This window comes from Lontra canadensis, unplaced genomic scaffold (genome assembly GCF_010015895.1).
Source record: "Lontra canadensis isolate GAN:19392208 unplaced genomic scaffold, GSC_riverotter_1.0 scaffold13, whole genome shotgun sequence".
NCBI lineage: Eukaryota > Metazoa > Chordata > Mammalia > Carnivora > Mustelidae > Lontra > Lontra canadensis.
In genome coordinates, this window is record NW_022631007.1 from 702,265 (window position 1) to 726,710 (window position 24,446).

Below are 24,446 nucleotides of genomic sequence, written 5' to 3' on the forward strand. Positions count from 1 at the left end.
TATGAAGAAAAGGAGGCCCAGAGAGCTGAAATGACTGGAACCCCTACCTCCTGCTTCCTAGACTATTGGCCTCTCGGAGAAGGAGATAAAAATAGCCAAAGGGCAGAGGAGTCTGAGCAGCGTTACCTGGAGATGTTCCCTAAAAGATGGGGTTCATCTTCCCAGGATGGGTCAGCGAAAGGCTCATTTCTAAGGTGGAGTTGGTGGTAATCGTCAATGATAAGGCTGCGTTCCTACACAGGCTAATACCCTGATCCAAGCCTTCCAATTCTTGACCTATGCCTATAGTTCTTGCCTTAAAGGGCCTTCAGGAATAACCATCTATCTGGACAGGGCACTGTTCTAGGTAACCTACCGAGTGATGGAGACAGACAAGGAGCCTGGCCTCGGTGGGGTGCGGGGAAGTCTCAGCTAAGGGGAGTCTGATACAGCCAGCCCTGGCCCAGAGAAGCACACACATCCATGAGAAATGGACAGATGAGGGGTGCCTGGGTGGCTCAGCTGTTTAGCATCTGCCTTCGGCTCAGGTCATGATCCCAGGGTCCTGGTATTGAGCCCCACATCAGGCTCCCTACTCGGTGGGAAGTCTGCTTTCCCTCTTGCACTCCCCCTGCTTGTATTCCTGCTCTCAGTGTGTTTCTCTGTGTGTCAAATAAATAAATAAAATCTTAAAAAAAAAAAAAAGAAATGGACGGATGAGAAGTGATATACAGATCCTAATACAGATAAATGAATCAATCACAGAATATAGACATAAACATAACCCGACTGGAAAAGTACACCTGCAATGGGGTGGGGAGGCGCTGCCCTTCTGTAAAGCCTACCTTCTCCCTGGAGTCTTTCTGGTTTCACTATGCTTATTTCCCTTGGCCTCCAGCCTATAGAAACATAATCCCCCTCTCCCCTCCACTAATGTTTGTGTTCTTTTTTAATAACAGAAATGTTGTTATTTTTTTATGGATCTGTTTTGACTATTTTGTCTGCTTCCTTTAAAAATTCCATCCATATTCATTTCTCACATCTTTGACTCAGGACTCAGCCCAGCCCGTGAACAAGTTGTCATACAGCAGCTGTTGTTGGGGAAAGAGATTAGAAAGACTGATGTAGGGAAGAGCACTAGGTCCCTTGCCATGAGTCCAAATAGGCTTCTTGGAGGAGGTGGATTTTCAAGAGTTGGATGGAAGAAGGCGAGGTAGTGGTTTGAGGAAGGGTTCTGGCCCAGTGGTAGGAGCTCAGAGATTCAAGAAAGATAACCAAGGTAGAAGGGTGGAAAATGTGAACCAGAGAGAAGGTCTGACGTGGGACGAGATGAAGAATGAGAAGGGGAGTAAGACCTTCTAAGGCACCTGTTTTGGGGATCCTGAAGCAGGAAAAAGAATTCTTTGTTCTGACCCAGGGAACACTAGAAGGTCACAACTGAGCCTGGAGTGGGGGTATCATGGTGGTCACATCTGTGGGTGTTGTACAGATAGATCTTATCCTACATGACACCAGTAATAGGCCTTACGTCAGTGAGGGACTCCTGGGACTAGAGCTGGGAGGACCCATGTGCCATTCAGACCCACAGGTTTCTGCTAGGGCAACTCAGTCTCGGTGCAACCTGTCCTTAACTACCGGTGAGCCTACTGTTCCTTGAGTGTCAGATAAAGGCTGACTCAGAAGGCCTTATAGGAGGAAGTGGGCCCAATTACAGGAGCTGAAAAGAGGAAACCGTTTTTTTGTGTTTTTTTTTTTTTGCAACTAGGGGGAGAAGGAGAGGTTGTATAGGTTAGCTCAGGCTGCAAGGAAGGGAGTAATGATCAGATCTCAAGGGACCGGGAGACACCTTGCTGAGAAGGGCACATTGGGTGCTGAGTCAGGAAGGAGATACAAGTCTGCGTGTGTAGGGTGGTAAAGAGATAGGGAATCGAGACAACCAGACCATAAGCCTCCAGGAAGGTGTGAGTGAGCAGGGGCTGTGGGAGAGCTGAGAAAAGCGGGTGCCTCTGGTGGCAGCAGCTGCAGCCTAAGGGAATTCTGGAACAGCCTATATGGATAAAACCACACCCACACATGCGCATACACACAGACTGACAGCAGTGGTCTCTGGAAGTCATTTTGGTGGTCTAGGAAGAACACAGAGGTGACTCCAAGGATAATTCTGAGGGTTTTGCTGAATACATAGCCCAGGTTTCTCTCCCCATCATACCCACCTCCAAGGCCCACTTAAAAAGTTGGAAGAATTTGATGTTGGGGAGCTACGGGGAGCAAGCCTGGAGAAGGGTGGACACTGTCCTGTAAGGCTCGTAGAACAGCTCAAGAACCAGGTGGGCTCAGGACTTGCAGGTAAGGCCCAGAGGACAAAGGCCTTGTGGGTGCTGAGGGGAGAACAGAGAGAAATGGGCAGGACCCAGCCTAGTATCTTGCAGCAGGGAGTCCAGATAGTTGGGACCTGAATGGCAGGAAGAATTTAACAATGAAAACTCACTTCAACCTGGACCAGGGCTAAGCTTGAGTTTGGGTCAACCCTCTTGGGCCCCCCTCTGCCCAGGAGGTCCTGCCTCCTCAGGAGACCAAGCTCTGTCTGAGCCTCAGGAGACCAACCCATCCAATTTCTAGCACTTCTCCAGGAACCAGTCATTCATCACTCATCCAAGTGTGAGATCAGGGTGTGTTGGTGGGGAAGAAGAGCAGGAGAGGAGCCACTCAGGGACCAGAGACTATGGCGTCCCCCCCCCCCCACACGGAGCTACAGAGAATCAGGTCAGCAAACGGCAGACTGGGGCATCTAGCTGAGTGTCTGACCGCCCCCAAAGCAAAGGCCCCCAAGGAGGGGGCTTGTGATCTGCAGGTAGGTCCGCGTCCCACCGGGACCCCATCACAGATAGAGCAAGAAGACACCTACTGAACTCCCCCACAAGCCCATCATGGTGGCCGCATGGGAGGAAGGGAGGAGAAGAGAGCTAAGAGGTAATCCACCTGTGGCCATATTGGAGAAGCCCAGAGCAGTTCGACCCCGCAGGTCGGCGCCCTGGGGAAGGCACTCACTGCCCACGCTGCCCCCAGCACATAACCAAAAAGGGGGAGAGGCTGTTCCCACGGCTTCTCTGCCACCGCGATCCAATACATCAAAACAAGCTGACCCAGGGCCTAAGGATTTGCGGGGGAGAGGAAGGGGCGATGTGAGGGGGAGTGGGAGCACCCAGACCCCTTTCCCCAGTTCTGACCCTGAGGAGGCCCTTGGAACCAGGGCCACCTCCTCCCCCTTTCCCCTTTCTGGTGAAGGGAAAGGACCGGAGACAGAGGGTGGGGGGTAGGGCGGGACTTGAGATTAGTATGCGAGCTCCTATTGGCCACAGGAGCTGCCGGTCAGAAGGGCAACTCGAGCGAGGATTGGCTGCGTGAGGCGGGGCGCGGCGCGGCTAAAGACGGGGTCCAAGGGGTGGGGCTGACGCTGCAGCTGGCGCAGCTCAGACTCCGAGCAACCGCCGCGGAGCAGCCAAGCAACCACCTTCCCCAGCCCGTTCCCGCGCCCGGGCCGGGGCTAGGCCCCCCACCGCCGGGTCTCCGGGGGCTGCAGCAGAGGCGGCGGCGACAGCGGCGCCGCCCGCGGTTCCCACCGGGGCCCGGGCGCCGGCCCCGCTCTGCAGGATGGGCACGGTGCTGTCTCTTTCCCCCGCCTCTTCGGCCAAGGGCCGGAGGCCCGGCGGGCTGCCCGAAGAGAAGAAGAAAGCGCCGCCCGCGGGGGACGAGGCGCTGGGGGGCTACGGGGCGCCGCTAGCAGGCAAGGGCGGCAAAGGCGAGAGCCGACTCAAGCGGCCGTCCGTGCTCATCTCCGCGCTTACCTGGAAGCGCCTGGTGGCCGCGTCCGCCAAGAAGAAGAAAGGCAGCAAGAAGGTGACGCCCAAGCCGGCGTCCACTGGCCCAGACCCCCTGGTGCAGCAGCGCAACCGCGAGAACCTTCTCCGCAAGGGCCGGGACCCCCCAGACGGCGGCGGCGCCACCAAGCCACTGGCGGTGCCGGTGCCCACCGTGCCGGCGGCCGCCGCCACCTGCGAGCCGCCGTCGGGGGGCAGCGCGGCCGCCCCGCCGCCGGGTTCGGGCGGGGGAAAGCCGCCGCCGCCGCCACCCCCAGCCCCTCAGGCGGCGGCGCCGGTGCCTGGCGGCTCGCCGCGGCGGGTCATCGTGCAGGCGTCCACCGGCGAGCTGCTGCGCTGCCTGGGCGATTTTGTGTGCCGACGCTGCTACCGCCTCAAGGAGCTGAGCCCGGGCGAGCTGGTGGGCTGGTTCCGCGGAGTGGACCGCTCGCTGCTGCTGCAGGGCTGGCAAGACCAGGCCTTCATTACGCCCGCCAACCTGGTATTCGTGTACCTGCTGTGCCGCGAGTCGCTGCGCGGGGATGAGCTGGCGTCGGCCGCCGAGCTGCAGGCCGCCTTCCTCACCTGCCTCTACCTCGCCTACTCCTACATGGGCAACGAGATCTCGTACCCGCTCAAGCCCTTCCTCGTGGAGCCCGACAAGGAGCGCTTCTGGCAACGCTGCCTGCGCCTCATCCAGCGGCTCAGCCCCCAGATGCTGCGGCTCAACGCCGACCCCCACTTCTTCACGCAGGTCTTTCAAGACCTCAAGAACGAGGGCGAGGCCGCCGCGGGCGCCGGGGGTCCACCCAGCGGGGGCGCGCCCGCGGCCCCCACCTCCTCCTCGGCCGCCAGGGACAGCTGCGCGACCGGAGCCAAGCACTGGACTATGAACCTGGACCGCTAGGGATTCCCAAGGGCCGCGCCCGCACCCCGCCCCAGCCCCTGACACGCACTCGGAGCCCCCGGGACCATCAAGCCGCCGCCGCTGTTACCGCCGCTCCGTGCCGTGGCCGGAGGAGGAGCCGCCCCTGTCCCGCAGGGGAAGGTGGAGGCCAGGACGCCTGAGGCCGCGGCTCTGGATTTGCTGGGCATAGGGTGGGGGTGGGGGATGAGCGCGGGAGGGGGACTCCCAACCTCACCCGTTCTGTCTGCCTGTGCCCCCATCTCTCCAATTCTACCCGGGTCTCCTCCTTCCCTTCCGTGTGTGTCTGTAAATCCATCTCCCTCGATTTTGACCGTTTCCTCGCCTCCTTCCTGTATCTTCATCTTTCCTCCTGTCTGCCTTCACATCTCCCTCTCTGCCTTTCCATTTTCCGTACCTTGGGTGTGTATTTCCGTCTCCATCTTACCCCCTACCCGACTATCATTGCCCCCCTTTCCCCTTTCTCTTTCTGCACCCGTGTCCCCATCTCCCCCTTCTCGTTCTCTTTTCCTTGCTCCTGACATGTGTCACCATCTTCCCTCCTGTCTGCTCACCCCCAGCCCCCGCCTATGTCAGCTTGCATTTCTTCCCCCTACTGAGCACCTCATATCCCCTTTCCCAGACCAAAGGGAATATCAATTCTTGATTTGGACTGACTTCGGTGCGGCGAGAAACTGCAGCCCCAGGAGCCCAGACAACAACCAGGATGGTCCTTCGCCCCACCCCCACCTCCTGTCCCTACCTTTTCCAACGTGTTGCATGCCGGGAGTTGGGGGGGGGAGGGAGATGCCGGCTTCAGGAGGCCGAGATTTGGGAGCAAAATCAACCTAGGAGGCCATCCCGGCGGCGAAGGCGCCTCAGCGGAAGGGCGGGAGGAGACCGAAACTCTTCTTACTCTGGGGGAGGGGTACCCCTCTTCCGTATCTTTAGGTGTTTTTGTTCCTCCCCTTTTAATTTATTTGGTTGTTTCCAGAGGGAGGGGGGAGGGTGGGTGTTGGGCCGGGAGCTGTCTGAGGTGCTGATTTGAGGCCGGACCGGAATCTTCCCGGGAAGGTACCAGGGACTGGGTTGGGCCTGGTGCCGTGTCCAAGGTGCCAATGATGCGGGCCGACGGCGCGGGCTGCACTGTCTGTCTGTCCGTCTGTCCCGGAGAGAACTATAAAGCGCTGGAAGCGCCTGCAGATGGTTTTGCGCCGGCCTTTCTTTGGGCCCCAGGAGGGAGGGAGTGGGATCAGGAGTGAAACAGTCACAGGGCAGGAGGACCCCCACGGGCCTACTGGGGAGGATGGGTCCCTGAGAACTGCTACTCTTTCCGTATCCCGCCCTCACATTGGCTTCCATTTTACAGAGAGTTAAGTAGCCGAAGGTTGAGGCCTGATGATAAAGCTGAATCCATCTTGTCTCACCTAGCTCTTCATTAATGCCCAGGCCATTTAGGGATTGAATAATGAAGACAGCAAAAGTTATACCCTTTACAAAGTAGACCACTGAGGTAGAACTAGCTAGTTATGATTACTGCTTTTCTCTTCCTCCATCTCTCCCTGCTATATATACTGTCTAGAGTCTAGTGAGGCCTGACCAAGTCTGTGCTCACAACTCTCAGGTGGGACCTGACACACACACACTCAGCTCAACACCCCTCCTCCAATCCCCTTGGTTGTTTCAAGACCATTTTAGTCACACGCCTACCCAGAATCGTCTTGGGAAGTCCATCCCTGCTTAAGGTTCAGGCCTGGCCCTTTATCCCCAGGGAGGCTAGGACACAGGCAGACTGGGAGACAGGAGCCTTTCTTAGGGGTTGAAAGAAGAGAACTAAGCTCTTTAGCCTGAGACTCCTGTCCCGATGCCTTCTTAGCCACGTGGCTAAACGCCCCCATTCAGTTTCATTGGCCCAGGAGGCCTGGCTCCAGCAGAGTGCTGGCGTCTCTGACCCTAGTTGCAGCCAGACCTCGAAGATGAGGAGTCAAAAGGAAGACTAGGCCCTGGTATGCTGTCCGTGGTGCTGACCGGCGCGCTGTGGGCAGGGTGGGGCTTGTAGGGGCAGGAGGAGTTTGCAGGCTCGGCTTCAACTAGATTTTCCGAATAATTTGAAAGTAGGTTGTGATCTCTTCTGGTGGTGAATTACAGGAGTCTGGCCCGAGAACCCAAGAATGCCGGCTTCCATTTGCCCTCCTAACAGGACAGACCGCGACTCTACCCCGGCCTCTGCCCAGCGCCCTTGCACCCTGCCTGGAGCCGGAAATCCCCAGCCCAGATTTGTGAATCGAATTCCGGGGGGGAGGGGGGAGAGGAAGGGGAGAGTTGGCGGAAGGGAAGGCGGGAGCAGCCACCCATTGGCTGGAATTTGGCGCAGTCAGCGCGGTGCCGTCATCTTTCTGGGTTTGGGAGGAGGGAGGGAGGAGCCCTTGGGTCACCCCGCGGCTGTCGCCATAGTAACCAGACTGAGCGGGCGGGGCCACCTTTCCACTCTCCCCACTCTAGCGGAGGAAACAATCCTAGGCTGCCTTATTTGGAACTAGTTAGCAAGACTCCTTTATTAGAACTTCTGCGTTAGAAGAGTCTAAAGTGGGTGGGAAAGAGAAACCAGAGAGCCTACCGAGACCCCCAAACGTCCCGCTCTTGGTGGGATCGTTAGGTACTGCCCCTGAATCCATAGACACAACATCCTCCCTTTCCTACACACACACACACACACACACACACACACACACACACTCCAAGAACCTGTGGTCTGCCACTTGGAGACTTAGAATGAGAAAAAAGTCTCAGTGCGTGGTGTCAAAATAAATCTCACTTTTCTTGCCATGCCCCAAAGCATGAACATTGCCACAATCCGATTAGGGGGTAAAGGACTGGAGAAGGATCAGCATGGAGGAGGAATACATGGAAGAATTAGCCTGCTGGGTCAAACCTGTTCAGACTCCTGTTTTCTAAGGGAGGGGTGGTCACATGGAGAAAGTCTCAGTCTTCTCAGAAGGCAAGGTGAGAAAGGAGAAAGTGCAGAAACAGAGTAAGGTGCCTTCTCTTTACTGCCCAGAAGTGAACCTCAGGAAAGTGAGTCCAGGCTGAGGAGGGTAGTGGTGAAGAGGGCTCAGAGCTCTAGAAAGAGCCCAGCCTGGGTGAGGGGTCGACTGAGGAAAGAATGGAGATGGAGAACAGGATACAGAAACCCAGCTGGAGCCATGACTCAGCACTTCCTTGGCAAAGGACTACTAGAGTGACTCCCCCAGCACTGGAGCAACAGAGAGGGGAGGGAAGCAGGAAAGCGAATGTGTGGTTAAACAGTGATCTGACAATTTGTTTCATGGATATACAACCAAAGACATACATTTTAACCCAGAAAGCAGGTACATATACATTTATACTGATGAAGGCGCCTTCAGACATAACATGTACACATCGCCACTGCCTACTTCTCTGCCCCTCCTCCTGGAGCAGACGACATTTTGTCCGGACAGCTATGCTTTCCTGTCCCTGGAATACCTTGGTATTTAATGGGAAAGGAGAAATGAAAAAAAAAAAAAAAAAAAAAAAAAAGGCAGACGTGGGGGTGGGGGCGTTGGTTGTCATGGTAACTGCTTTGCCTGCCAGACAGAGTACCCAGCAACCAGTGCATCTGGCAATATCTAAGGGGACATCCTGTGGCTTCAACCTGTGGGGACTCTGCCTTGGGCCCCCAGATGCGCATCTCTGGAAGATTTTGAAAACAGAGGCTGCCACAGCAGCCCCTCCAGCCACGCCACCATGACCAAGACAGGTGACAGCTAGGTATGGAGGGCTGACCATCTTTATAGGCCTACTTTAAGTGGTGCTCCTGATCCCTTTATACATGATTAAATAAAATTTGCTGTCAGTGACCCTAAGACAGCACATAAATGGGGGGTAGAAAAATTGTTTCAGTTTGGTGATGAAAGATTGGATGTGAAATAGAAAAATAGGGATAGTCTCAGGATTTAATACTTTAGTTGAGCTTAGTTTAATACATTATTGAGATTTGGACTCAGTCTCTCTGTTGCACTTACAGGCTGGATGGCTAACTTTTCACTCCAGCAACTCCCACCCCTATTTTTTTTGTTGTTGTTTTTTCTTTCCTCTATCTTAGGTTTAACCTCTTAGTGTCTGGATTAAAATTCCCTCAATCTAGCTTGAACTTTCAAGGTTCCCCCCCCCCCTGGATTTTCCCCACTATTTCTTTAGTAGTTAGCTGTTCCTAATGTCTCTTTCTATTTGGAGATACTGCCCACAATAGTTATTCCCTTTTCTTAAGACTTCCCCCACCCCATTTCTTTACACCCCATGGTCATAGTCTACTGTGATTGATATTTAGCTTCTAGTCCATAAATCATAAAATTAGTTTCTCTGTGTGCATTTTTATGTATGACTACCTAAAAGGAAAGAGGGCTTATCATCCATTTCATTATAATCTTTCAACATTTTACTCCTTAAAAAAATTACATGTGGGGCGCCTGGGTGGCTCAGTGGGTTAAGCCTCTGCCTTCGGCTCAGGTCATGATCTCAGGGTGCTGGGATCGAGTCCCGCATCGGGCTCTCTGCTCTGCAGGGAGCCTGCTTCCTCCTCTCTCTCTCTGCCTGCCTCTCTGCCTACTTGTGATCTGTCTGTCAAATAAATTAAAAAAAAAATTTAAAAAAAAAATTACATGTGATCTCAGAAAAACATAGAATATCAAGAAAAGCATAAGAAAGAAGAGTAATGATGGAGGGCTTGACCTACCAGGTACTTAAATGTATTATAGAACTAAGGTAGTTAACACATATGGCATTGATTTAGGAATAGACAACAGAATAGATATTACAAAGCTAAACTCTGGCATACATAGGAATTTAATATATGGTAAAGGCACCATTTCAAATCCATTGGGAAATACGGATCAGTCAGCACATGATTTTGTACAACTGGGTAGTCATTCATATGAAGAAAAAAGGTCAATTGTTCCTTATTCTTTACCGCCAAAATAAATTCCAGATTGTTGTTTTTCAATGTAAAGAAAAAAGCTATAAAATCCTTAGAAGAGGAGACAGTTTCTTTTTTTTTTTTTTAAGTTTTTATTTATTGATTCTAGAGAAAGAGAGCACAACCAGCAGGGGAGGAGGGCTGCCGGAGGGAGAATCAGGCTCCGCACTGAGCAAGGAGCCTGATGCTGGACTCAATCCCAGGACAGGACTCCATCCCAGGACTCTGGGATCATGACCCAAGCCAAAGACAGACGCTTAACTGACTGAGCCACCCAGGACCCCCAAAGAAGAGGAGACAGTTTAAAAGTACCTACTAAAAATTGAGATGCATACCTTTGTATTCATGAATTCTGATTTCTAGTATTGACCTTGGAGAAATACTTGAATATGTGCACATAAAGATATGATAAAGATATTTTTATTGTGTTATTTTTTGGAGAGAGATAAATTAGAATGACATAAATATTCACCAGTATGTTAGGGGTTAAATAAGCTTTGATACAGCCAAATTACTGAATATTATATTATTCAGTTAAAAAGAATGAATTAGACTAGATGTACTGAGGAAAGATCTACAAAACATATAGTATCATTGAAAGTTGCATAACAATATGTATAGTACAATATAATTTAAGCAAAAGCAAGACAAAACTAAACCTTATTTTGTGTGTGTATGTGTGTGTGTAATAGAAGTTGAGAAAGATATACATCACTCTTAATAAATGACTTCTGGAAGAACTGGGATTGATTTTGTCCAGAGGACATTCACCTTATCTGTGGCATTTAATTTTTACAATAAAAATGTATTAGTATGTTTGCATAATTAGAAAGTAGTAGTTAATATATGGTAATAGTCAAATATTAAATAAAAATACTTAGAGAAAACAAGAATTATTTGTTAGTATTATTAATAGTACATCTTGGGTTGGGTGCTGAATATTTTTTTTGGCATAAACCTTGAAGGAAAAGATTGATTCATCTGACTCCATCTCAGCTTTTGAATGTTGGAGAAATAGAGAAAGAGCAACCATAAATAAGATTAAAAGACAAGTGGCAAGCTGAGAGAACATATTTGCAGCAAAATTTATTTTCAGTAGAAAATTAATGGAAACTATGTAGATGTCATTCATGCCAAAAATGTAAGTAATTAATAAACGCTTAGAAAGAGACTTCACCATTGACCAGGAAATTCAAGTCAAAAGAGTAATGGGAGATTCCATGTTTTATATTGACAAAGATTATAGAAATGGAAAATGCCAACCATGATAAGAACATGAGATGTGGACGCCTGGGAGGCTCAGTTGGTTGAGTGACTGCTTCAGCTCAGGTCATGATCCTGGAGTCCTGGGACTGAGTCCCGCACCAGGCTCCATGCTCAGTGGGGAGTCTGCTTCTTCTTCTGACCCTCCCCACCTCGTAATCTCTCTCATTCTCTCTCTCTCAAATAAATAAATAAAAATCTTAAAAAAAAAGAGGAGATGTGCACTTTCTCATACTGGGAGATATATATAGATATATATAGATATATATCTATATATATCTATATATATATATACTAGTTCAGTCTTTTTGGAGAGCTGCTTGGCTAGGGATCAAAATGTGAAAGGCAGAGTGCCCTTTGACCCAGCTTCACATTTCCAGAAATTTGCCCTAAGATAATAAGTGGAAAGGACATAAGGGTGTTTATTGTAACATTGTCTATAATAATAAAAAAAAATTGGATGTAACAGTAAGAGATTAAGTAAATTGCAATAAATCGATATTTGTTGGGATATTATGGGCCATTAAAAATGACACATGAATGTATATTTGTTGACATGAAAAATGACCACGATAGAGTGAAAATATCTGGTTAAAAACAACATAATATGGTCGTATTTGTGTAAGAGCTAGAGAGAGAGATAGAGGAATCTTTAAATAGCTACTCTTTTCACGTCATTCAGATCTTGGCTTAATAGCCACCTCTTCTTGATGAATTCATCTCAGCCTGCCCCATAGTCACCTTCCCTCACATACCCCTGATTTATTTTCTTCACAGCATTTGTCCCCCCCAATTATTTTTTGTTGCTTATTTATTTTGTATCCTCTCAATAAAATGTCTGTCTTGTTCACTGCTAGATTCCCTGTACCGAGCATAGTGCTGGGCACACAGTAGGCAGTCAATAGATCTGCATGGAATGATTCTGCGTGTGTGTGTCTGTGTGTGTGCATGTGTGCAGCAATAGACACTTTTAAGATGTTTACTAAAATATTAGTGTTGCTCTCCCTAAGTGGTGGGATTTTTAAATGAACCGTTTTACTCTCTTCTTAGTATTTTTCTGAGTTTCCTAGTTTGTTACAATGAATATTATTATTATTACCTTAAAAAGGAAGGAAAATCATGAAGAAAGAAAAAGAGGAATAGAGAAATAAGGGAGGAAGGGAGGGAGGGTAGGAGGAAGGAGGGAAGGAAGGAAGGAAGGAAGGAAGGAAGGAAGGAAGGAAGGAAGGAAGGAAGGAACGTAGGTAGGAGGGAGGAAAGGAGGGAGGATGGAAGGAAGGGAAAAAGTGAGGCTGGGCAGTGGCTGACCAGCCCTACCCCCACCTCATATCTCCAGAGTCTCTTCATTCCCTTCCCTTTCCTCAAACTCTTTCCAAATCCTGAGAATTTAAGAATGTCCTATGCTGGACAAGTAAAATTAGATACCTATCTAGCACTGTGGGCACACAGGCAGCCCATTTGGTGAATGAACACACACAGAGCATGGATACACGCATACACACTCTTAATAAGGACCCCTCAAAGGCTCTCTAAAGAACACTCTATCTTTGGCATAAATGCCATAGAAGACCCATTATCCCTTATTCAAATAAGAAACTTAGTGGAAATTTTTCTCTTCACATGAACTTATTCACATCCTTTCTTTAAACAATGAAAACTAACACAGGGCCTGGCATTAAGTCAGGTCTCGATAAATGTGAAATAGTGACAGTTTCCATGTTTGTCTCTGGTTGTCAGCAAGTATACAAGTATACTTTCATTCTTTAATCTATTTTGGAATTTATTTCTACATGTAGCTAGAAGTAGAGTTATTAACTGTGTTTTCCCAAATGAATAATGAGTTATGCCAACCTTTGAACAGTTTTCTTTTCCCTATAGTGAATGCAAGCTTTATCTTTTATGAAATTCCCACATATACATGGGTCTGTTTCAAAGCTCTACTGAGTTCTGTTGGTCTACCTAGCTATTCTATGCCAAACCACACCTTTAATAAGTGAAGCTTTGCTGTATGCTCATTGTTCTTGTGCTAAAATTGTCTAGGCTGTTCTTAAACATAGTCCAGGAGAACTTTAGAATCAAGCCTGTCAGGGACTGTATTACTCTTGGAGACCAATTTGGACAGATTTAACATTTTGCAATATTGAGTCATTCTATCCAGGAACAGGCTAAGTGTTCCTTTCATTCAGGTCTTCTTTTATATTCCTTAGTGGAGCTTAGTCGTTTTCCTCATTTAGATGTTTCCATGTTTTTCATTAGGTTTTCTAGGAACATATCTTTTATTGCTGTTGTAAATCTAGTATTCCCAATGATTTCCCTTATTTTCATAGAGTTATAAGATAACCATACGTTTTTGTATGTTAATCTTATATGTTACTGGATATACAAGCTTCATTAGTGTCATGTTCATTTGGATCTGTTGGCAGCCATACCGTCTGCAAACAAGGACATTTTAATATCTTCCTTTCCAAGATTTGCATATAAAATGCATCTTTTCTTGTCTTATTGCATTGACTAGGAACTTTAGCAGAATGTCCAGCGGTGGCAGGGGGAAGGTTAGAAGGGGTAAAACAGATTTGCCTTGTCCTTGACTTAGGGGAATATTTCTCATATTTCACCAACTGCTTTTTTATTGTCTTTTAAAACTGAACATTCCATTTTGTGTATATTGCTATATAGTAAGTCATCTCAAATAATTTTTTGGAAGTTGATAAAACCTTAATCAAAATAATTATTCAATTTGCCTGTTCTGAGGCATGTTGGCCTACACGGTCCTGGGCATGTGCAGTTTGACGATGAAGGATGGAGTGGCTGAATTTTTTCCTTTGCCACTCCTCCTCCCCCACTCTCCCCAAACATGTAAAGGCAGTGTGATGTGATACACAGAACAAAATTCTGGGAATCAGAGGTTTGAGTCCCTATTTGATCATTAATTTAAGTTATTCAACCTCTCTGACTTTGGTTTTCTCATCTATCAGATGGAAACAAGGATTTCAGATGTGTTGTGGCTCAACAGGCTTGACAATATTATTGTTGTTGGGGTAACAGCCATTGATATGGTAATCAGCATTATTAATAAACATTGACAGAGAGAATAAGGGACAAAGACACAGTCCAGATTAGAGCCCAGGGCTGTTCTGACCAGCTCTGCTGGCCCCTGAGGCAGTGGGGAGCTCTGGAGACCTGGACCTCCCATGGGCTATCCATGACCTTGGTGACGTGTGTTTACTCCTTGCTGCAGGCAAGGTTCCAGTGGGACCCACGTGCATCTCTCTAGAATGCCAACCAAGGGACTTGCTTCAGCTGCTGGTATGTAGACATTTATGCCAACCAGACCCAGCCCAGCAGCATTCCTGAGATGAGGCCTCTGGGCCACCAGGCCAGGTCCCTCTTGGGATTCCACACTCTAAGGAGCCCCTGGCCCCAGGCTGGCTCTTGCCAGCAGGGAAGAACAGCTGAACCTTGCATCTATATTGTACCTGCTTTGTGACCAGGGATGGGGGACAGGTGCATTTGGGGGCATCTTAGGACACTAGGCATGAAGAACCTTCAAACTGTAAGGATATGGAATTGGGTGCACACAAGCATGTGACAATGCCTGTCTTAACATCCATGCTTCAACATGTAATGGAAATATGTTGAGATTTGCAGCAAATTTGGGCCATGTTCTTTCCTCATGGTGGGACCTTGAGACTTTGCCCCCTGTCATAAAGGAATTAAAGAAGCTGTTGTAAGTATCGGGTGAAATCTTGTTTATGGATGTGTCTTGTAAACTGTAAAGTGCAGTTCACATAAGGTGGTCCTGAGTTTTAGATGCATGGTCATGGATGTGGTCATTGCATACAAGTGTGTGCAAGATGGATCCAGAACTTGTCTCTCTGCCTCTGTGTGTTAAAAGTAGAAAGCCAAGGGGAAAGGGGAAAGGAATGGTAATCACAGGGAAAGAGGATGAGGTCCAGAGGTTACTCTCAGACCACAGACCCTTCCCTGCTTTTCCCATTCATCTCCCCATCTGGTGTCATCTCAGACATCTCCATGCTGCAGGATAAAAAAGACAGCACAGCCTGAAGCCGCCCTGATAACTTCCTGCTGTGTTGCTAAGCAACATGTCCTCCTCTTCCAGAAAAAGGAACCTGATGTTCATGCTCAGGGTCTGGCCTTCCAGCCGCCTTCAACTACTCCCCCATCCCTTAATCTCTCAGAAACTCAAGGAAGGAGCTTCTCTGACTCATGGAAAGAGACTAAGGGTAGGTACACTTGGAGGAGGCACGACTGGAGGATTGGAGGATGAGACTGGTGGGTGAGGGTTTGAGCTCACAGGGAAGCTCTGTGTTCTGAGCTGGTTGATGCTGGGCGTGGGGAGTAACACTTGGGAAGCAACTCTCTGCACTAGACTCTTTAGGCACATGCTCTGTCCTTGCAGCAAACCAACAAGGTGGGCATAATCAGCATCTCCATCCTACAGATGAGGTCATTGAGTCTCAGAGAGAGCAAGTAGCCTTCTCTGTTCCAACGGGAGTACACAAAGGCTGGGTTTGTATCCATGTCCATTTGGGTTCCTTCTACTCTATCATGTCATTTGAGATAAATTCAAAGGTCACAATTGGCCACAAGACTTCTGATAGGCATTTCTCACTCTCTTTGTCTGGAACCCATGGTAAGTGCTGGATTTGGAACTTGTCCTGGGGTTGGATTGGGGTTTGGGCGCAGGCTATAGTCCCATCACTTCCTGGGCCTCTCAGAATCTTAGGATCCACTCATTCTTCCATGAGAGATGATAAGGGATGAAGGGGTGGGGAAAGGAGCTGGCTGCTAGGTTTGAATCATACCTCTAGCAGCACTGTGACTCCAAGCAAGTTCTTTAACATTTTATGCCTTAGTTTTCCTCATCTACAGAGTAGGAATAATATTAGAAGCAACTACAGAGGGTCATAAGGATTAAATGAACATAAAGATCTTTTTAAAAAAGATTTTTATTTATTTATTTGACAGACAGAGGTCACAACTAAGCAGAAAGGTGGGTGGGGGTGGGGAGAAGCAGGCTCCCCGCTTAGCAGAGAGCCCGATGCAGGGTTCGATCCCACGACCCTGGGATCATGACCTGAGCCAAAGGCAGAGGTTTAACCCACTGGGGTTAACCCACTGGAGTGCTGCCCAGGTACCTCAAACATAAAGATCTTTAAACAGTGCCTGGCATGTAAGTGTTCAATAAGTATTAGCCATTATTATTATTATTATTATTATTATTATTTCTATGAGGCTTCAGTGTATAAAGCTCTTTCACATCCTTAATGGTTGAGAACTCACTGCTTCTGAAATGAGACTGGGTACAGAGTCTGCTCTGCCCTTTTTCACTGTGTGACTTCAGGCTTAACCCCTCTGTGCCTCAGTTTCCACATCTATGAAGTGGGGGACATTGTAATGTCTATTTCAGAGGATTGTTGTAAAGATTCAATGTGATTTGGATATCAGTTATGGTAATGTCAGTCTCTATAACAAGAAATCCTGCAAACTTCAGGGAATAGTGTAATGCATGTTGATGGGTGACTTCTTTCCATGGGGTTTTTAGGAACCAGGATCCAACCATGTGGTAGCTCTGCCTTCTCTTAGGAATGAACTCTCCTCTGAACCCAGATGGCAGAAAGGAAATAAGACAGTATGGAAAAGGCACATCCATTTCTAAGGGCTTGGGCCTGCGAGCAACACATACTATCATTTCCATTCATATTTTATTGGCAAAAACAAGCCACATGACTCCCACCAAAATGTAAGGAGAGCTGGAAAATTCGACCCTGGCTGGGCAATCACTTCCCAGTGACAACCCTACTATGTGAAGTAAGGAGCATGCAACTTGGGGTGGGAATGGGAGGAAAGCTAGCTATTTCTGCTACACTGAGAGGAATAATATTAGAATATTATTTGGGTAGTGGTAAGTGTGAGAAGTAGGTTAGGTGCTATTGCTAATATTATTCTTTTTAAAATTTATGTATTTATTTGACAGAGAGAGCACAGGGGGAGGGGTACAGGGAGAGAGAGAATCTCAAGCAGACTCCACCTTGAGTGCAGAGACTGACATGGGGCTTGATCTCATGACCCTGAGATCATGACCTGAATTGAAATCAAGAGTCAGACACTTAACTGACTGAGTCATCCAGGTGTCCCATATTGCTAATATTATTCTCATTTAATCTACATGATGACAATGGGAAATAAGTATTAGTATTGCCCACATTTTATTTTATCTATTTTTTAAAGATTTTATTTATTTATTTGAGATAAAGACAGCATGAGCGGGGGCAGAGGGAGAGGGAGAAACAGACTCCCTCCTGAGCAAGGAACCCAACATGGCACTCAATCCCAGGACCTGGGACCATGACCCGAGTCGAAGGCTTACCCAACGGAGCCTCCCAGGCGCCCCCTGTCCACAGTTTCAAAGAGAAAACGAAGTCTCCAAAGAGTATAGACCAATTTCCAAAGTCACAAGGCTGATAACTAGCTGACATGCTATAATTCTAGATTCAGTATTACCGCAAGAAGAAACAGAGAATGCACTGAGTATAGGAGGCTGACCCATGCAAAGTGGTGCGGCCCCATCACCAGTGAAGAGGCTGGTTCTTGGTGAAGCTCAGCAGATGGGCCCAGGACAAGGTCTGGATTGGCCTAGAAGAGTAGCTGTGGCCACTCAAGTTCCTCCCGTAACACACAGCAGCATCTGATTGGCACTAGAGGGGAAGAGGCAGGTTCTTGCCTCGTTTTGGGTAGTTTTGTTGGTTTGTCTAATAATAGAAAATACTGATATATGTAATAAGGTACTTATGTAATCATTTCATCCTTCATCCCTATACAGTAGGTTCTATTATTAGCAAATCCATTTTGCAGATAGGATAATTGCACAAAGTACAAAAGCAACGTGCTTGAGGTCACACAGCTAGTATGGGATGGAGCCAGCACCCAAGCCCAGAGCCACAGAGCCCTTGTTCCTCCCCCCATACTATGTTGCCCCTGTCTACAGAGAAAGGAAAGACAGAAATAGCAGGCAGCATCCAGTGAGAGAATCCTCAGAAATAGAAAAAGTCGTAGTCAATGGGACAGTGGGTCACTCGTCTCTACAGATGAAACCTGCCATTCTAAGACGGAGGAGAGTCAGGGAGAAATACCACTGACAAAACTGAGATAGGAAATGCCACCAAAGTCAAGGTACAGTCAGACCCCCAGCCCCACCCCAGAGTACAGTGATCTACTCCAAGCTTGTAGGAACACAAGTAAGAAGGTGAAGCCTTGCAAAAGACAAGGGGGCAACAAAACAGTCTCCGATTTGTTCTTTACCAGATGGAGGCCCTAAATAAGGACTCATAAGACAAGCTGTCAATCTGCTCTTCATAACCATACACCTTCTGCTACGGCAATCAGACAAGAGTACACCTGCAATGGGTAAGCAGCAAGTCCCATCCACATGAGGAAGAGGATCTCCAGGAAGGCCCAGCAGGAGGGAATCTGGTGTGATGTTGAAGACTTGAGCTCAGCAATCACGGGCTGGGCCAGCCACCTGACTTCTCCGAGCCTGAGCTCCGTCATCTGGAAGGGGAGATAACCACCCCCACCTCGCAAGGTTGTGGACCGCTCAGAGGAGATGCCACATGAAAAGCATTGGCATAGGGCGTAGCCCAGCAGAGTCAGGTTCAATGAATGGTAGGACTGCTCCTTCTTATTATCAGCAAGTTTAACTGATACAGATTATAAACAGGTTGGGAAACAACCTGAAGTTCCATGCATCTTAAAGACATGTTGGAAAAAGATGAAGTCCAGAAAAGCAGAAGGGTCTGAGAAAAGGACAGCACAGGAGCCCATTTCGATGTTTATCTGTGGTCCCCTGAGCTACTATGTGGCTCTGTGACCCTGCGAGTATCAGGTGGTGTAGACACAGATGTTCTCATGCCACATGCTATCCAGGCTTCTGAGTCCATCTGCAAGCAGAGCTTGGTGACATGGCACACAGGCTATCATCCACCTGTGGAGGAGACGCAGGTGTGTGTAATCCTGGCTCGGGGTGGGGGAGGAGCCTGCAAAGAAGGTGATCAAGGGCCACTCAGGACAATGGAGAAACCACTCAGCCCTGGGAAAAGACTTGCGAGAGAAACCAGAAGACACAGGTCCTAGAACAAATCTGAGACTTTGGCCAAGTCTCTTAACCTCTTGTGCCTTGGTTTATTTATCCTTCTAGCAGGTAAAGCGATCCTTGCCCTGTCTTCCTCCCTGATCTTGGAGGGGACCAGTAAAACAATGGATGTGTAAGTGTTTTATAAACTCTGTAACAGAAGCAAATGGTGTGAGGGGATAGGAGTGGGGAGGTGGGGACTGAGGCATATTTTCACCAGTGACATGAATAAGGAGATGAAGAAAAGGCTCAGGACTTCAGGGAATGCAAGAGGAACTGGACTTTGGAGTGGGAGAGGGAAGCAATGATAGGGTCAGGATCCTCGAAGGCCAAGGATCAAGGGGTTAAGAGTCCATGAGGACAGACCTGAATCATCAGGAAGATGAGCGTATTAAGAGTGTGGCTTCAGGGTGCCTGGGTGGCTCAGTAGGTCAAAGCGTCTTCCTTGGGCTCAGGTCTTGATCCTGAGGTCCTGGGATTGGGCCCCCCAAACTCCTGCATCAGGCTCCCTGCTCAGGAAGGAGCTTGCTTCTCCCTCTCCTGCTCCCCCTGCTTATATGCTCTCTCTCTCTTTCTGTCTGTGTCAAATGGATAAATAAAATCTTAAAAAAATAAATAAAAGAGTGGGCTTCTTTGGGACTTGGGGTGGAGTAGAGTCATCTCAAGATCACAGTAGCTCAGGGCTTGGAAACATCACCGAGGCAGAGCTATAGCCAGAGCTGAGATGGCCTGCAGAAGAGAACACCCATCTATGGGATTCAGGGGCTGGACACAACCTTAGAAATCACCTTGGAGAGTCATTTTCCAACTTCTTTTCTTTTTGGACAGAGAGAACCTAGGTGACCTCTGAGGTTCCACAAAGTAGAATTCTCAAATCCCTGGTTGAGCCCCATTATTTTAAGGAGACACAGTGGAATCCCAGAGAAGAGATGTGATTGCCCAAAGGTGACGAAGCAAGTGAGTTGCCACACTGGGACTGGAATTCATGCTTTCTGATTCCCAATCTTGGATCTTAGCTTCCAAACTGGCCCTGAGTGTAGGAAAAAACAGAGGGGCAGGTGACTTTAAGGATGTCATTTCCTAGGGGCACCTCCCCTCGGCTCCTCAACGGTGCCTGAAATCCCACTCTTACCAGCTCACTCTCAGGACTTGAAGAGTCTCAAGGTTGTCCTTGTCCCTGCCTCCCCCAGCCCCCTAGGGAAGGGGCTGCTGATTACTAACAACTGCCTTCCTTCCGGATCAAACTGGCACATCTGTCTATCCGTAGCTTCCTACCATGCGTCCCAATACTGCCTTTTGTCACATACATCCAGATCCTCTGTTACAAGCCAGCTCTTTGAGTAATTGAGGACAACCCTCATGTCGCTTTCCCCAGTGTGATTTCCACATTACGTCTCTCATTGCCGTTGGTTCTCCAGCTCTCTCTCTTCTCACTGCCCGAGCCCACTATGCTGTATGTTCTCCATCTGGTGTTCTCTCGGAATTGTTCTCTAAACACTGTGTCCAGTATACCGGGGCACAATTACTAGCGCAAGTAGGTCATTTCCTTCACCTTCACTCCCATAGCTCCATCAATCCCACCTCAGATCACAATGATTTTTCCGCATTCCACCTTCAGCCTCCCATTTAATATTATGCTAAGAAGCCACTAATTTATACACAGGCTCTCCTGAGCCACTTCTTGCCACGCCTCACACTCTGACCTTCTGTCCTTTCATTTAAAGATCTAAGAGCAGGGCCTCACCCTCCTTGACAGAAAAGTTCACCTTGTTACATTTAGCCCATGATTCTTAGCAGCCCAGATCTTTCTGGATCTCGGTTCTGTCTCTCTGGTGAATCTGTTCTCCTTCCCAGCTTCCTGCCCCCAGCAAAGAGGTCCTTTGCTCCTCTCTCCAAGTCACCGAGGCCCTTACAACGTGGGACTCGCCCCCTTGGAATGCGTGAACCTGCTCTTCCACCTCATGAGGTCTATAGGGCGTAATGAGATGGAACAAGCTCATACTAGAATATTAGGTGACTAAAGTAGGGTGCCATTAAATTCTAAAAGGCATAGTGAAAAGGAAAGGGATTATGTCAAAGAGATACGAATAGTGACCTCTGTGTAACGGGCCTGTAGGTCATTTTCCCCCCATGCTTCATTCCCCCCTTCATCCAACTCATATTTAATGAAGGCCATATGTGTGTATCTCCCAAATTTCCTATGCCAAGTATGTGTTATTTGGAAAACTAGGAAAAAGTTAAGTGAAAATAAAATGAAAAAGAATAAACACTCTTTCCCTAGGTGGACCTTGATCACTTCATCAACACTCTTTGGGGAAAAACATCTCAGCCCTCCTGTACCAAATTGTGCGCCTTCCATCTGTAATCCCCTTCCCACCCACAGCACACAAGGAGATCTCCTCCGCCTCCTCTGGGAGCCCAGGGTGTTCTCCCTCAACCAGCAACCCAAAGGAACCTTGGGAAAGAAGTACCAAGACCATGGGGGAAGGGGTGGGGGCTTGCCTTGGTGTGCAACCCAAGGTCTGAGCAATCGCCTCACGCACCTGCCCAGGTGTTGTTTCATCTAACGGAACGTGTTTAAGGCAGTTTTCCCGCCAATAGTTTTTGTAAAAAGCCTCTCGAGAGAGCATAAAGGCCATGGTCCCAGTGCGTGCAGGATTCAGAAGGACCTCCAGGTGGGGAGGATGAAGGGCCCAGCCATTAAGCGTCTGCCTTCGGCATTAAGGGGGTGTGATCCGAGGGTGCTGAGATGAAGTCCACGTCGGGCTCCCCGCTCATCAGGGAGCCTGCTGTCCCACTTCCTCTGCCCCTCCCTCCATTCAGGCGCACTCTCTCTCTCAAATAAATAAAATCTTTTAAAAAGCGGGGCGGGCAACAGAATGACCCACTTGGGGGCGCCTGGGTGGCTCAGTGGGTTAAAGCCTCTGCCTTCGGCTCAGGTCATGATCCCAGGGTCCTGGGATCGAGCCCCGCGTCGGGCTTTCTGCTCAGTGGGAAGCCTGCTTCCTCCTCTCTCTCTCTGCCTGCCTCTCTGCCTACTTGTGATCTGTCAAATAAATAAAAATCTTAAAAAAAAAAAAAAAGCGGGGCGAGCAACAGAATGACCCACTTGAGCCACTTCCAGGACTTCCTGAGGGAGGCAGGGCCGAGGTTCCCCTTTGCCCTCCTCTTTGAAGATCAAAGAAAGCCTGGAAGCGTGGGGGTCCACCTGGACGCGGGGAGATGGGACACCTGAGGCTTCACCAAGGCTAAGTTCGGACGTAGCGTTAAAACCCGGCCCTGGGTTACCCTCCTCCGACCAGCAGAGGGCGCGCGCCACCCGAGAGAAGGAGGGTGCCTCACCAAGCCACAGAGGGTGCGGAACCCGAGGAGGGGAGGGGGGTCTTTCTGAAAATCAGGATGCAGATCCACAGAAGAGATAGCGTTGGCGATAGAGGGGCGGGGGGGGGTGGGTTGTGAAGGAGAGCGAGAGGAAGTCAAAGAGAGGGTCGGCTGGGGAGGGCAGGGCAGGTGGGGAAGGAGACGAACTGGAGACAGGAAAGGTTGAGACGGCCTGCATATGAGACAGGCTGGGATGGAGGGTGGGATGGGGTGAGGTGAAGGGGCAGGTGGAAGGCAGGGTGAGGCAGGCTGGAGTCCACTAACCCGCGGTCAGTCCGGTGGGGCTGCTGCATTAGGGCGGTCTCCCTCTTGGGCTGAGCCCACCCTCCAGAGGCTCCCCTGCCCCCTGTAGCACCCAAGTCGGCTTTGGCCTCATTCTCTCCAACTCCTCCTTGTAAAGCCTTTCTGCTCAGGCCTAAGCTGGGCATCTCCTTTCCCCCTGAAAAAAAGTTCGGGTGCATCAAAGAACACAAAGAGGAGCCAGTAGGGAACTTGGGAGCTTTAATGGGTCTGGAAGGGAATAGAAACACACCAGGCCATCCAGAGAGAGGGGGAGAGAGAGAGGGAGAGAGAGGAAGGGAGGGCGCGGAAGCTACCTAGATGAGTCCCAGGGGCAGGGAGCCTCACCAAACCGGTGAAGTCCCGGAGGTCAAGGAGCAGGTAGGCTGTGTGAGGCCGCTATCACTCTAGGACGGGGCAGCTCGGTAGGAGAAAGAAAAAACGAGAAAAGACTTGGAATTCGAAAAAGAGAGGTTATAACGGAAGGGGCTTCCAGGAGCCAGGCAGACGTACAGGTGGAGGGCAGAAAAAGACACGGGAGGTCCCGCAACCCCCTTGAGGGCTCTGGGGCCATGAAGATGGAGGTTAAAGAAAGCCGGTGTGTGTGTGTGGGGGGGGTGGTTACAACGAGGTGGCGGGAGGCGGTGGCAAATCCAAAGTTAAAAGAAGACAGAGGAGGCTTCAGGTCCCTTCCCCCCGGGGCTGGGTGCTGCGACGGAGGAAAATCTAAGATCAAAGGAACAGTCGGGGAGGCTCCCGGCCCCTTTCCCGGGTGTGGATGGGACCGAGCGAGGCTCTGGGCGCCCGGGAGAGGCCGCGCGGCACGGGGCCGCCCCGTCTAGTGGTAGTGGCCCCCCAAGTGCGAGGCGGCGGCCACCGCGCCGAAGGGCCCGGGCGGGGGCTGCAAGCCGGGGCTGGGGTAGAGGGCTGCGGTGGCGGCGGCGGCGGTGGCGGCGGGGCCCGGGCCCGGCCAGTAGGAGAAGCCCGCGGGCGCGACGCCGGCCGAGGCGGCCATAAGGTTGAGTTTGGAGAGGCCCGGGAAGGGCAGCGGGGCGAGGCCCGCAGGCAGCTTGTAGAGCGCGCCGTCCTGGGCGGCTGCGGCGGCGGCGGCGGCTGCGGCGGCGGCGTGGGCGTGCGCGGGAGGCGGCTGGCAGGCCTGGGCCAGACCCTGGAAGTCGAAGCGGTAGGCGTAGCGCTTGCCGTGCACCTTGCTCATGATGTTCTTGTCGTAGTAGTAGCGCAGCGCGCGGCTCAGCTTGTCATAGTTCATGTTGGGCTTGCTCTTGCGCTCGCCCCAGCGCCGCGCCACCTCGTCTGGGTCCGTGAGCTTGAACTCGCCGTGGCCGCCCTCCCACGCGATGCAGCCGGCGTTGGCGCGGTCCGCCAGAAGCTCCAGCAGAAACTGCCACAGCTGGATCTGCCCGCTGCCTGTGGGGAGGGGGCGGTCAACCAGGCACGGGACGGGGGAGGCAGGAGGGAGGGCAAAAGGTGAGGCGGCAGACAGAGCGGGAGGGTGGGAACCGGCGTCGGGGAGGGGAAAAGGGCGCGTTGGGCAGGGACAGGGTAGCCGGGCGCCACTGCAGCCCCTGGCCCTTTTGCCCTCCCTCCTGCCTCCCCCGTCCCGTGCCTGGTTGACCG

At 49.9% G+C, this 24,446-nt stretch overlaps 2 protein-coding genes across 2 annotated transcripts in view; one reads left to right on the plus strand and one right to left on the minus strand.

Moving 5' to 3' along the window:
- Positions 1 to 3,432: 3,432 nt before the first annotated feature.
- Positions 3,433 to 5,942, plus strand: CDK5R2 (cyclin dependent kinase 5 regulatory subunit 2). The gene has a single exon (XM_032857230.1). It carries the CDS (start codon positions 3,631 to 3,633, stop codon positions 4,741 to 4,743), a length of 1,113 nt encoding a protein of 370 aa, XP_032713121.1. The 5' UTR covers positions 3,433 to 3,630; the 3' UTR covers positions 4,744 to 5,942.
- Positions 5,943 to 23,646: 17,704 nt separating this feature from the next.
- Positions 23,647 to 24,446, minus strand: part of FEV (FEV transcription factor, ETS family member) — a 3,705-nt gene continuing 2,905 nt past the window's right edge. The window contains exon 3 of the mRNA XM_032857959.1: positions 23,647 to 24,236. Coding sequence (XP_032713850.1) covers positions 23,647 to 24,236 — 590 coding nt within the window. The remainder of the gene's footprint in view (positions 24,237 to 24,446) is intronic.